The sequence below is a fragment of the Pomacea canaliculata genome, linkage group LG7 (genome assembly GCF_003073045.1).
Source record: "Pomacea canaliculata isolate SZHN2017 linkage group LG7, ASM307304v1, whole genome shotgun sequence".
NCBI classification, from domain to species: Eukaryota; Metazoa; Mollusca; class Gastropoda; order Architaenioglossa; family Ampullariidae; genus Pomacea; species Pomacea canaliculata.
Genome location: NC_037596.1, coordinates 18,225,918 through 18,240,007, shown reverse-complemented (window position 1 = coordinate 18,240,007; position 14,090 = coordinate 18,225,918). Strand labels below are relative to the sequence as shown.

General features: G+C 39.0%; 1 protein-coding gene across 1 annotated transcript; it reads right to left on the bottom strand.

The window, feature by feature from the left end:
• Nucleotides 1-9,527: 9,527 nt before the first annotated feature.
• LOC112568056 lies at nt 9,528-13,790 on the bottom strand. The gene is made up of 8 exons (XM_025245075.1): nt 13,477-13,790; nt 12,703-12,828; nt 12,321-12,452; nt 11,998-12,180; nt 11,675-11,740; nt 11,387-11,475; nt 11,014-11,125; nt 9,528-10,893 (listed from the first exon to the last, which is right to left on the bottom strand). The coding sequence occupies exons 2-8, from the start codon at nt 12,797-12,799 to the stop codon at nt 10,766-10,768; spliced, it is 807 nt and encodes a 268-aa protein (XP_025100860.1). The 5' UTR covers nt 12,800-12,828; nt 13,477-13,790; the 3' UTR covers nt 9,528-10,765.
• Between the last annotated feature and the right edge of the window lie 300 nt (nt 13,791-14,090).

Here is a 14,090-nt window from a genome sequence, read left to right as displayed (position 1 = left end):
ATATAATTCCAGAAACTTTTTCTTTGCGGTGAGCCCACAAACATTCAGAGATAAGAAGCGTAGGTGCATACTTGCCAGTTTCGTGCTGCTGCAGTCATCATCTTTTAATCTGGCTGGAGATTCATAACTAGCCATACTAGTGTGTTTGGGCGAATTAGCATAAAGTATTGAAAAGTCCTGATCTGTATCGGGCAGTCGCAAGTGTTCATTACATTGTTGGGTAGCTGGTCGAGGAAGCACAGAGTTATGCCCCTTTGGGCCAGCCTATGCCTGTTGGCTTATCATAGGGGTTTCATCCTCAAATCCACAAGAAGCACCCGCTTCGGATAGATACCCCAGGCCGAGACGCGTAGTCGATGACTTTCACCCCAAGCTTAAAAAGATCGTCTGGGGTCTCGATTACCATTGGCTTTGGGCGATCTTTGGGGGGCAGTCCTGGAGGGGATTTTTTCGTACACATTATCTTACCGTCCACAGTCCACGCCATGTAGCCCAGTCTCTTGACTTGCCCAAGAAGTCGGGCACGTAGAAGGGTGATATCATCATTAATGAAAGTTTGCTCGTAGCCAGGTTTACCTTTTAGGTTCTTTTTCTTTGTCATGACTTCGTTTCGTTTTCGCCTGGAAACAAACTTGACCAACACAGGTCGAGTTCCTCTAGCCATCTTCCCAGCGTGATGACCCACAGCGATGTCGGTAACAGACACATCTACTCCGGCATCGTTGAAAACTTTGATAGCTTTCCGCTCCACTTCCTCCGCCGTCTCTCCTGCATCCTGTGGGATACCAAAAACTCTCACTGACTCTCGACGGCTGTACTGGTGCACTCCTTTTAACATGTCACCTCCTAGTTTATAAGTTTGTTCCTCGTGTTTTCTTGTAAAGAATGTTATCATATCACCTGGGGTTTTATGTCTCAACCTTTTTAGGTAGCATTACCTGTTCTTGGTAACTGGCCTTAGTTGCTGGCATGGCGTAAAACAAAAAACAAACCTTCGGTGATGTAACGTTTTGTGGAGGGTGCGTTACATATGTATACAAATGTTTATAACATCTACATGTAGAAACACGCTCCCCGCACTCTTTGTCTTTTTTCATACAAAAAAGACCGAGCAACGGTTAACACATTTAATGTTTTAAAAGGGAAAAGAAAAAAAAATGGTGATTTAAAAAAAAAAATAGTGATGTAATACGAAAGTAAAGGATGAAATAGATCTATCGTTTACGCTCCGCTCTTCAGGTAATTTGATGTCACTAGTCAGATGATTCAGTGTCCACACACACACTGTCAGCACAGAAGTCCACCGAACAGACGATCGTTGAGTTATGTCCATGTCGGGGAGTTGTTGTCACCGATGTCACAGATGTTCCTTCGAACTGTTGACTGACGAATTATATCCGAGGCAACTTCGATAGATGTCGTTGTCGCGTTCCACCCCCAGCGTCGCCGGAAGCACGCGCACAGCCGCTCGAACAGCCGGCCAGACACGCACAGACACTCGGCCGGAGGCAGTCAGCGACTTACCTCTCGAACCCGTGCACGGCACAAACCACGACAAAAAGTGGGGAAAACGATACAAGCACGCAGTTTAATAAAAATATAAACACGAATACACGTACACACACACCCCCATAAAAACCAGATAAAAAATACACCTACGAGTACTCGTCAAAAAAAAAAAAAAAACTAACAAACTGGGGACTGCCTCCCCGCAAAGAAGTTACAAATAATATTCACACAGCAGAAAAAATACAAAGTATACGGCGACATAGCACAGTCAAGTGTCTGCTCAAGGTGTTCACAGAACCAGCGGTGCCACCCCCTCTCCCTCTGGACCAGCTGTCCAGCAGACCTCACTCCCTCGTCCGGGTAGACCTTGGCTAGGCCGTACACTGGCACAGCAGGGTCGCGCACACGCGCTGACGAGGCGATGAAGGCACAGGGTCGACACCATGGCGGACAGTCACACAAAAGAGGACGACGACACAGATGAGGAGCAAAAAACGTCCAACGAAATCACGACTATGTAGAACACGGAGAAGAAGTAACACACGTAGAAGAAAACAAATGGAAGCCTGTAGAAAAACAACAATTCATCCAGTCAATCATACGGCACTCCAAACATTTCTCAGTTTCTAAAAACACCCTTGTACAAATACACATCTATGACCAACCTGGTCACGAAACCGCTCGCTCTCATACAAATACATATTCCGTTAGACAAGCGGCCCTTAACTCACAAAGTCATACATGGAAAAACGGGTGCGTGCCACACGCGACGCGACCCGGCCATTACAAATTCTAACCTAACATTGAAAAGCGACATGTCTTTCATTCAAAACCACAAACATAGTTGTAACATATAAAAATCAGCGCATTAGCACTCCAACCGAGAACTAAAGGCTCTATAAACTAGAATAGAGTGGCACTCAAAGAAATAGACTCTGCTCACCCAAAACGGCTTGTGCTACGACCCGTCGGTCAGCTGCCCTCCACAACAGGAATGGCAGAAACTTTCCCGTGGATATCCGAGGACACTTTCAATACGAAGCTCACACGGCTTGGGTAAAACGGCGCAGCCTACACTGCCCGGCCCACACTGCCCACATTGGCCCGGCCTCCCGCCGTCCTTTCCGACACAAAACGCTCCTCTCTCCACAGAGCCCAGGTCAGAACTGCCACGAGGGATGCTGCTCTCTGGGGGTCACTTCCTGTCGCCCAGGGGCTGTGACCAATCGACAGCGCCCACGACACCCAGCCCACGCCAAGGCGCGTGAACGCTTTTCACGCCAAAACCTTGGACAGGGAAGGGAGGGGCCCGACCAGTGCACCCCCAAAGCTCCCACCGGCAGCACACAGCACTCAAGCCGATGTCACGTGACGTAGCAAGAGTGGGACGTACGGCACGGCTACGGTCAGCGGGAGAAGGCCTTGACCTTTCCCCGCAAACTGTACAAAAAAACAGCCGTCCACCGTCGTCTGCTGAGAGCTGCCTTACTGAACAGGAGCGTCCCCAGGCGCTGACAGAAAGGCCAAAATCGTGACACGCGACAGTCGTGATGCAATGGAAGGTCTGTCCTCACACACAGGTTTCCACTGCACGACTCGGAAATATTCACTTCAATGTCTCATCGATCAATACCCCCGACCGTCACACGCAAGAGATGTTCCCCTCAAGCTGCTTTTCCCTTCTGCCCCTTTCTGTTATCTTTTTTCCGCCTAACTTCTAGTTTTTCGTCACCAATCGTCATACGTCAGAACCCCCATTAGATGACGTAGAAAAAAATCCGCGTGAAAATTGCGTCAACATTCGCACGTCTTTGTATCACAGACAGTACCCAACTAGAACAAAGTCAAAAAATACTTGCTTGAATTGCGAATCGTTACAGGTGATAACCACAAAACATGGCATCAATGGGCTGCATAGCTGTGAAGTAACTCCACACAAGTGTTAGGGCAGAGCTGATCAAAGGCCATCTAGGGGAAGTCTATAGGACCATTGTTCTTTAGGTTTCCCATGTTGTTTGTGGATCATACCACTTTTGTTTCATTTGTGTTTAGTAGCAATAGATTTCTTTTATAATAAAACAAAAAAGCACAAGAAGAGCACCATAGATAGTAGGAAAAAATCAAACTGCCAATAGTCACATGACCTGAGCAATTTATCTGTAAGGTTTATGTAAGTACAGTATAAGCCACATTTCTTTCCACCATTCATATGTAACATGAATGTAAGCATGTATATGTTCTTGGTTCATGTTTCCTCTTTGTGTGACAAAGCATTGTTAATCATTTAAGCCCCATTACAAAATGCTGCATTACATTAGAGATACCTATAGACACAAATATGCAAGCCTTATTGTTAAACAGGGACAAGAAATAATCAAGAAATCCTTACAATGAAGACAAAAGAAATAAAAGATGATTTAGATCACATCATTGCAAAACTTGTTTATCACTCTAGTAGTGTACTAAGTTCTTTGTTTATTAGAGGGTTGTCACGGCACGGATGGCTTAACAACACACTCGCACCAGACAAATGCACATTCTTTCAACACACAACAAAACGATTGCGTGAGGCTGCCCAAACCTTGTTCATTTTGTTGTCGAGTGGCTCAGGACTTTACAGGCTACAAGACAAATACGGATTAATAACAACTCACCTTAACACCACATTGTAAAGGTGATGAACATCTAATGCTAAACACAATTTTTACATCCGGGCTAGTTTCCCAATCAGTCTCAACGTAGTCCAATTCCTCACAAAGTATAAGGATTACATTCCTCGCAACCTGTCCTGTACATCAAAAACTTACTGATGAACTGTGTTCACTAAACACTTTCTGTCACAGTTAACCCTTTCCTATCTAATGTTTTCATCCATTCTGCCATACACATTCATTCAACATACACTTGTAGTCCATGAGCCGCAAACGGGTTAAATATTGTGAAAAACAGGAGGCACGGACTCGTCTGTGACAAAGGTAATGGTCAAATGGCTGACTGACATGTTTGCTTAGAGAGCTGCTATTGTTTTACCATCACATCTTTTGTCCTTGGATAAATTTATGTTGCCAAAAATATGTTGAATGTTTTCTTCATCAAATCTACAACGGTCACACACATCATGCTCAATTTAAAGTTATTATTACTCCAAATTCTGTGCAACACTGATTTGGAGCCATTTCAACTTAAGATCATTAATAATAACAGTTTTTTGGTTTGGTGCCATCAACATTTCTGTATAATTGTTTATCCCGTTTTGAATAACAGTTTTGTGTATGTGTGTGAGATGCTAGTCCATCATAATGCAGTTTTACCCCTTTCTGTATAGAGTGAAATACGTGGAGAGTTTCATTACTTGCATTTTATATAAGTGGAGATGTTATGTTCACTTTTTTGTAATTTTAATACATTTCTTGTGGCATCTTCAAAACGATCAACAGAGACAAAATCCATATTTATATTATAATTATATTATTATATTATAATATACTCCTAACTGTGTGTTAAATGTCTGTATGGGTATGTGAGCAAAGACAAATTTCTGTCCTCCTGGGCAGACAATAAAGTCTGTTTTGATTTGATTTGATTTTGATTTGATTGTTTTGAACAGCTTGACTTGAAATTTCCTTTTTCATCAATCAAGTCTTTAAATAATATAGCATTTTAACTTCGGCAAACTTGTACATTATTAGTGAACCAAATGCCAAGAATTTTAAATAGCTAACAATGGTTCCATGTAATCTGTAAATGGAGTATTTTTAGTTTGTTGATAAGCATCGGAACTTTTTTATTGTTAAGAGAAATAAAAATGAAAATTAAGTTGAATAAACTGAAGTTTGTTCTTTGTTGATGATATGTTCGCATGCAAACACAAGACGTGTGTTTAAGTGGGCTCACTGGGTGTATTACACCATAAGAAGGAATTTATTCTTTCCTAAGCTGCCATTGAGGACTGTGTAAATTATAGCATTCTTTCACTGTGAGCCACAGTGGGTCTTCCACCTTTAACAATACATCAGACAAGAGAAGATTTATTGGCTGCTGCTGTCATCAACACCTTTCTTCCCAAGTGAGGGGAACTGGAAAGGCTGTCTCCCCTAGACTGTATGCTTGAAAGCTTTTGCCTACTCTTGCTAATCCTTCTGGTCAGTAATTATGAGCACAACAAACAATCTCAACTAAGTATACATTGGACATAAAACTAAACTGTCAATTAATAGATTAGAAGTTTTAATTAATAGCACAAAAGAGTTGGTGGGATTTTTTGTTAACTTACATATGGTATGAAAATCCATGTTCGCATTATTATTGCATGTACCGATAGTGACCATTCCTTAAAATCTGTTTAGTTCAACTTAAAGATAGCAAACCATGTAAACAGCACAGAGATTTTCATGATTATTAAACACTGTCCACAGCCTGAGAATGGATTCCTTGTAAAACTGTCATCTAAGATTTAACATTCTTCTTATAGTGGCATCATCAGAGGTTTAGGTAATCACAGTCCTGGTCAAAATATATAATCATGTCAGGACATCAAAGGACATGCTGATATCTTGTGACAAGTACCGGACTATTAGGGGAGCAAGGAACAATTTACTTTTACTAATAAATTGATCAGTTCCAACGACTACTACATGTTTGTAATCAGTTCAGGACATAGTGCCTACTCATTCTTGTTTTTTCCTTTCATGCACATGGAGACACATGCATGCACACACACACATATGCTCACATCAACTCAGTCTCACTTTTTCTACAGAAAAAAAAAATACTCACATGTTTATGACCTTGTACTCACAAATTGGTGTTTAAAATATTCATGCATGCATGTTATTCAGTTTCACATGAGCATATTTACAGTATTCTCTGTAAAACTGAAACTTTGCAGTCCAAGCAATATTAGAAGAACATGCCTCTAACATTTATTTCTATATTATATTTCTGATCTTGTTACAGATTTTACTTTCCAGCTGCAATGTTAATTATAAGATGCTATTAACTGAAGCCTTCTTTCTGGAAACGGCGAATAAATTGTCTCCCCCTAGACTACATGAATTTCACATGTAACAGTGTAATCCTGTTCATTTTTGGTTATTACATTTGCAAAATCATTTTGTAGGCAAAAAGTAATATGTGCATATGTTAAGAAACTACAGAATGCAGTTATAATAAATGTTCCCGTACAAAATAACTAAACCTTCAAACTTAAATATGAAGCATGAAAGCTTTGTCTTATTACCTCAGCACATGCCAGTGAAATGAGTTTATGTTTTAGTGACACCTTTTATTGTTAAAATATTAAATTATACATAGCAAAGTGTTATTAATAAAAAATATTCAGTTGACTATGAAAATTACTTTACTAGCACTTGCAGTTACATATTGTGTGTATAACTCATTTGGTCATGCGCACCATTTAAAAATAAGAAAACACAACTCATAATTAATTAACCCACCATTCAGACATGACAAGCAATACTGATTAATAATCCATGGTTAAGTGCAGTTAAACAAGATGAGATCAAATCACATTAAAAGCAGTTCTTGTTGAACGATATTATCAAGTGAGATGAGAAGGCTGAGAAAGGAGAGTCAAATGTTGAACGGCAGAGAATTTCAAAACCAAGGTTCATAAGTCGGAGGAGCAGAATCGAGTGGAGCAACACTTGAAGCAGCCTTGACAGAGGAGATTGCCCTTAGACAAGTAGAACAATACGAAGGGTAGTGACATCAGAGAAGGGTAGCTTGGAGCTAAGACAGCGATAATAATTTGGTTATAGTAAAGCTCATTCCTCATTTTTTATCCATGCAATTGGTGAATGTTTGCCTCTGTGTCATGTGTTTGCTGATCAACTAGACTTACTATTGAACTGATTAAGCAGCATGGCGGCATCAGCAACTTCTCAAATGTTCCGTCTACAGATCTGCAGCACCATTTTCTTTATTAACTTTTTCATCTCACTTTCTTGACAACAGCATGGTAGATGCAGCAGTCCAGACACTTTGCATACCATCACTTGTATCTTTTCATGCTGTTGATGCTACTACTGATGTAGAGCCAGACGTACACGCTTGCCCACTATCAGCATTTTCAGACTGTTGATGACAGAAGTAAACTATGAAATCTCTAAACTTGATCTGCCACAGTGAAGCCAAGAATATCAGCAACCACATCTTTGTCACAATCTTTTCAATCTGCATGGATTGATAAACCATTGAACTGTAGATCATGCTATAAAATTGACAAAAAAGGTCTTGTGCTCACATCAATAACCATTGCTTTAATTTTTCTTTGGTCCTTGCCCATGAATTATTGTGTTAGCTGCAGTCATAGAGTTGATATGAAATGCCTTTCATTTAGTAAAAGTTAATGATAAGTCATTGTATGTTTGGAATAACATAAATATGAGGGGAATTCTATGCAGCTTATTGTGTACAGATGTTATTGAGCATCGTCTGAGGATTTAGATATATATGAGCTCAAGACACACTTTTAAGCATAAAAGATATGAATATTACGTTGTAAATTCTCCAATGTACATTTTAGTTTGCTAAAACATTGCTTTCTTAAAATTTTTGCGGCGTTGTGTCAAACTCAAACATCCAGTATAGTTTATTATCCTGGTTGTCTGATTGTCTCCCATAGACTGCATAGTTGTAAACTTTTGCCTTTTCTTACTAAATCCTTCTGGTCAGTTATGTGAGTAGCACAACAACCAATCTCAATTACTTATCGGACATTTAGGTAAATTGACATTTGATTAGAAGTATTACCTCGTGAAAAGTTGCTTTTTGTATCTTGTTTGGTAGATGCTGCTAAAAAAAAAACATGTTTACATGTACTGATAATAAACTTTCCTTACAATCTGCTTCACTCATAATAAAAATAGCTAGTCATTTACGCTGCACAAAGAGGCTTTTGTGAATGTTCATATTCCTTGAGCACTATTCACAGCATGAGACTCATTTCCTTCATTGTAAACAGCTGTCATCAAATGTTTCACATTCTTCATTAGTAGCATCATCAGAGGTTGAGGTAATCCTAGTTAACTAAAAAGAAGTTACTGCACTGTTCACAGGCAAAATAAATTGTTTTTTGTGCAATTTTTATGGAAAGTTAGGTCATTAATTAAAATGTTTACTGCTTGGAATGTTGTTTGCACAAATGAAGGATGTTAATCATGTAAAGACATCAAAGTAGATATTGTTTTGTGACAAAACAAGTCCCTAACTGATTACAAACGTACTAGTCCTTGGATGTGATAAATTTATTAGTAAAGGTAAACTGCTCCTTGCTCCCCTAATAGTCAATGGTCAGCATGACCATGAAATATGAATGAAAAACTCACATTTCTTATTTGCCTTTTTCATAATAAAATAGGTATTCCTTAAATCTAATGCAATGCCTATCATCAAGCAGACGGTTAAGTCTGAGATTTGTCTCCCCTATACCTCAAGTCTGTGATTTATTAAAAAAGCACAACACATTCAGGCCCTCCCAAAAATGTACTCATTAACATCCAGTTAAACAAGATCAAATCACATTACAAGCAGTTCTTTTTTGGACAGTGTTTTCAACTGAGATCAGGAGGCTGAGAAAGATGGGTGTCAAACATTGAAGAGCAGAGAATTTCAAAACCAATTCTATAAATCATCAAAACCAAGAAAGTAAAAAGGATAAACACTTTGATCCCACTGTATTGTCATGGGTGGTTAAAAATATTTGTAATACTGCAGGCCTGTACGACAGTAATTAGCCGAATAGGAGCTGTTGGCTAATTGTCTCCCTTAGACTACAAGAATTTAGATGTGTACTATGTGAATGAATTTATGGAATTATTCTTTCTTGATGTGCATCATTTCATTGTGATTGGGCATGTTCACATAAAAATATACAGAACAACTAAATTTCACCAATATGATTGTGCATGCACACTGGTTGTGATATAGGAAGAGGTGTTTCATCAGTAAATACTCTACTGTATCCCTTTGATTTGTAATGCAAGACAACACAACTCAATTGAATATAGGCAAAAATTTATTTTTCTCCCGAAGCTTTAGGAGCATTTTCTAACAGCAAAACCGCAGTAAACAAAACTAATACAGTACAAACACCAGTCAATTTTTTGATGTAACATTTTACGATATTAAATAAAATACTTAACTGTAAGCCCAAACTTCAGTTTGAACTGAATTATTAGACATATAATCATAATTATTATATGAGAAATATAAAAGAAGAAGAACATAAGTTAAAGATTATGCAAAAGAAGTTTTCTTTCTTGTGAAGTACACATTCAAAGTTATGTGTATTTTTCCTTAAAGTACTTAACATGATTGTAAATATTTTGTAATTCTAGTAAAATGAATGTTTCACTCAACACTTTATTGTAATTTTGTGGCTGCTCAGCAATAATATAAAATATTCAGAGTAGAGTAAATAAAGAAAATTATTTTGCACATTATTAAAGGTTTTGTTTAATTTCCAAAGAATCTAATTCATCTGTTAACATGTGATCAGAGAATCCCTTAATTTTTTTCAAATTCTAAGAAATAAAACGAGAATAGAAAAAAAATGGACAGACAATATGTTGATGGAAATGTAACGTGTCACAAATGGTAATGACTATAGGAGCAGTCAGTGTAAGTGGTCCACCGTGTCTAGAGCAGGCATGTGGAAGACCAGACCTTTTCTTTCACGCCATTACCTCCCTTGATAAACATGCTACCCATTTCTGCTAAGGTACTCTTTGTGGCTATGGTAGGTTCTTCAGCCTCAGGACTTTAACTAGCAACCTTGTGGTTGACTCTAACCACTACGCTATGAAGCTTTCCTCTTGCCTTTCAAAATTGTTGTCTTTTCCTTGTATGAAAGGCATTTAAATGATTGAGTTTGCCTCATTACAATGTCAGTTTTTGTAATAAAAGCTGTATGTACATGTCAGGTTCATGCTGTGCAGCTGTCAAGGTGGACGTATACCGTAGCGTCTCCGCCGGGTAACGGCATCTCCTGACAGACTGCGGTGCACTAACCTGACAACACATTGTATGTGAGTGGATGTGTGTGTGATGGTTTGAGAAAGCCTGTAGCCTAGTGGTTAGAGCATCGTCATCCCAAGGCGCAAACCCTAGCCAGTTCAAAACCCCATGTAACACAACATTTTACTTCCAGCTGACCTAGCTGTTGAGTGGACACCAGACTCCGTAGAGCGTTGAGAAAGTCAATGCAATGATGGAGAAGTGGTGGACACCGCCCTCACCAAAGATGGACCCGAGAAAAATAAAGGCTCATTCCTCTTACGACCGTAAGACTAAGTTTACAATTTGCATTAGATGTTTGTAGACACTGCGTCGTATCCACGTATGTCTTCTTTCTTTTTCCCCCTAAGATTCAAACAAACGAGAATTGTTAAGATCAGGTCTCTTAAACTTCACAGCAATACGCGAGCAAACACAGATAAACACACTCACAGAATCAGTGAGAGTGAATAGCGAGTAGCATACCGTCTCTTGATGAAGTAGAACGTGGCACCTGCTGCCAGTACAATGACCAAAGTAGCCACACCGCATGAAATGCCGATGACCACTTTATCAGCTTCCCCGCTCCGGAATGCCTCTGAAATAATAATGCATCCATTTCAATAATCTTATCAGCACGGATGTGTGTGCGGGCGTTTATATGTGTGTGTATAAAATATGCATGTGTGCGTGTGTACATGTGCTCTCATTCTTCGTTTGCTCATCACGTGTCAAAGCTTATGCACAGTGAAAGAATCGTTTATTAGATTAACCTGTTATGGTCCTTCTGGTTCTTAAGTCCCTAAACAAATTTATTTCATAAACAACATCATTAATAAAAAGAAATTCAGATACCTACCCTCTTGTCTGATAATTTCTCTTTACATTTCTCACCAGAAGCTTTTCTCTTGTTGCGACTGTTAGCTTCATCACTGACTACTGGCGTGTCTACATGGTGAGAGAAATTAGAGACAAACATCAATAGTTTGGCAACACGTGTTTATGTGTTGATGGCCTGATATAATATACCCCAAGCCATCTTTCTCAAGTAGCCATGACTCATTTATAGTCACTAAGAAACACAATAAATTACTAATTTTGGTCATTATTATATTCTGATTCATTATATGATTGCGTGTGTGCTCACCAAGAGAACACGGAGCATTACTATCTTCATCAGAGACTTCAATTTTGACATCCGGCTTCCTTCCATCTGTGAAGTAGAAATCAATAAGTAGAAATAAATTAAAAATAATCATAGAGATGAAGACAGGCCAGCCATATGTTCCTTGATCAAAAGTGCAATATTTTTATTTTCTTATAGTAAATTTCGTAGCAAACATAAAACCAGGAGACAAAAGATGAAGTACCTATGCAAATGTTCACGTAGAACTAATGTTTACAGGATGTACACAGGCAAGCTTCACCTTCCAGTCAATCAATATATCAATTACTCAACCAATTAATTACTTTGTGCTGGTGTGCAAGGAAACCCTTTTTCTCCGTCAGCAGCCAGTATATACAGTCTGCCGGTGACGCAGGATGTCACAGAGTTGATGGCGGCTGAGGTACCTGGACTGTCCTGTGTACAGGTGTGGTCTCCTACCGCATCGCATATGTAATGTCCCACGTTGTGCAGAGCAACAGCCTTCTCTGCATTCAGAAGAATGACTACATAATTATTGTACATTTGTTTTTCCAGCTTTAGTCTTTTATCCATAAATTAAAGAAAACAATGAAAAGGACGCCTCCTCATACAAAACTCATAGATATTCCATTCACATTTAATGTACCTGTTTTTCCATCGGTTGTCACATATGAAACAGTGAAGTGCTTTCCTTCTTTCACATACGTTTCTGGAATGTTCCATATTACCTTAGTGATGCACATTTCTTCAAACTCCACCTCACAGCTATACTCTCCACCTTAGAGCATAGAAATATTGTTGCATTGTGAGAGCTTTTACAAATTTTGTCCTCAAAATTATTTTCTAAAACGAGTAATAGTGATTCAACTTTCGTAATTCAAAATCATTCACAATTGTTTTAATTTCTTAAATTTTCGAATGCTTTTACATAATCAAACTAGAAACGAAGCTGTTAGTTTAGTGGTATAAGCAATTAAAATGATCAATATTCAGATGAACAGTGTTGTAGCAGCTTAAAAACTGTATACCTTGCGCAGAACATGCTTGGGGTAGACCCAAAAGAAGAGAGAAACTCATAATGAAGGAGGTACATCTCAGCTGCTGTCGTTTTAGTGAAAACCACATTTTAAAACAGACCGATGTCTTCTCAACTCCTGTAATGGAAAAAAGGACGAACTCTTATACTGGGGAGGGAGAAACAGATGGAGATATCTCAGGAACACCAAACAGATGTTTTACACATCGCATTTGATATCGTCAACAGGTCGCATGGCTGATACAACAGTAATTAAATAACAAAAACAACAGATCATATTTAAACCATGTTTTTTTCTAGATGCAATATTAAAGAGCAGTATAATACTAAAGAGCAACGAAGCATGAATGGTAAAATAAGAAAGTAAATAAAAAAAGAAGAAGAAAATAGGAACATCAAGCATGGAGGGTAAGGTAGAGAGTAAGAACACATCAGAACACTAGCAGTCTGCAGACATGATTTTTGTGTTTAAAAAACCTGTATCGACCCCGGAAATAAAAACTGGAAGCAAAAAGGAATGGAATTCCAAAGTGCAAAGCCCACAGAATCTAGGGACTCTTGTATCCATCAGGTACAAACACCAGCCTATCCACACCTTAGGGACTTAAGCGGGTACAACAGTTCAGAAACACATGACCAGATCGTAAAATCTCTGGCTAGAAATTTCTAACAAGGAAGAGAAATTTAAAAGTAAGTATGAGTACAGTGATTAGGGAAAAACATAAATAAAGTAATGGTCTACGGTCACCTGACCTGTAACACTCACCTTTGAGGACTCTGTCTACGTGGAATACTTCAAAGTGAAAATGCTCCCTTGTGTCAGAGCTTCTTCAAGCAGGTAATGTTGGCTTCAGTCACGACAAGCAACTTACAAAGTAGACCAGGCAGTCTTCACAAAGGAACGAGGGAGTTATTTGCCGGGCTTTGAGAATCTGCAGGAAGTGGCTGAAGAAATAATTTTTCTACCTTTTGAAACTATATTTCTCAGAAAATCGAGCTTTTCTTGGACACTTGTTTTTCGGTTGCGAGATCAGAGGCCTGACAATCTGTTGCTGCCGAGCTCGAGTCCCGCTCCGGTCTGGGCAGGTAAATGGAATGCGCAGGTAAAGTAACAAACTGGGTGGAGCTTGAAATCTTCGTCACCCACTGGCCAGTAAACTATTGGTTCTTGAAAATAGTTTCTACTCAAGGATGAAAATAAAGTTGACATTGAGGGCAGACTGCCAAAAGATGACTCATATCCGAAAGAGCTTAGGCCCACTTTACTGGTAGAGCTTAGGCCCAAAGTATTATTCTTGGATGTTATCGTCATACACGCACTACATGAAAGCAGTGAATATTTGGACAGTTTAGAATGTTCACCATTTTATAGCCTTCAAG

Coding starts and splice junctions, on each gene's coding strand:
- LOC112568056 (XM_025245075.1), bottom strand. CDS start 12,799: ATGTGGTTTTCACTAAAACGACAGCAGCTGAGATGTACCTCCTTCATT. Junction 11,741..11,997: donor TCCTTGCACACCAGCACAAA/GTAATTAATTGG, acceptor TCTACTTCACAG/ATGGAAGGAAGCCGGATGTC. Junction 11,126..11,386: donor AGAAATTATCAGACAAGAGG/GTAGGTATCTGA, acceptor TTATTATTTCAG/AGGCATTCCGGAGCGGGGAA.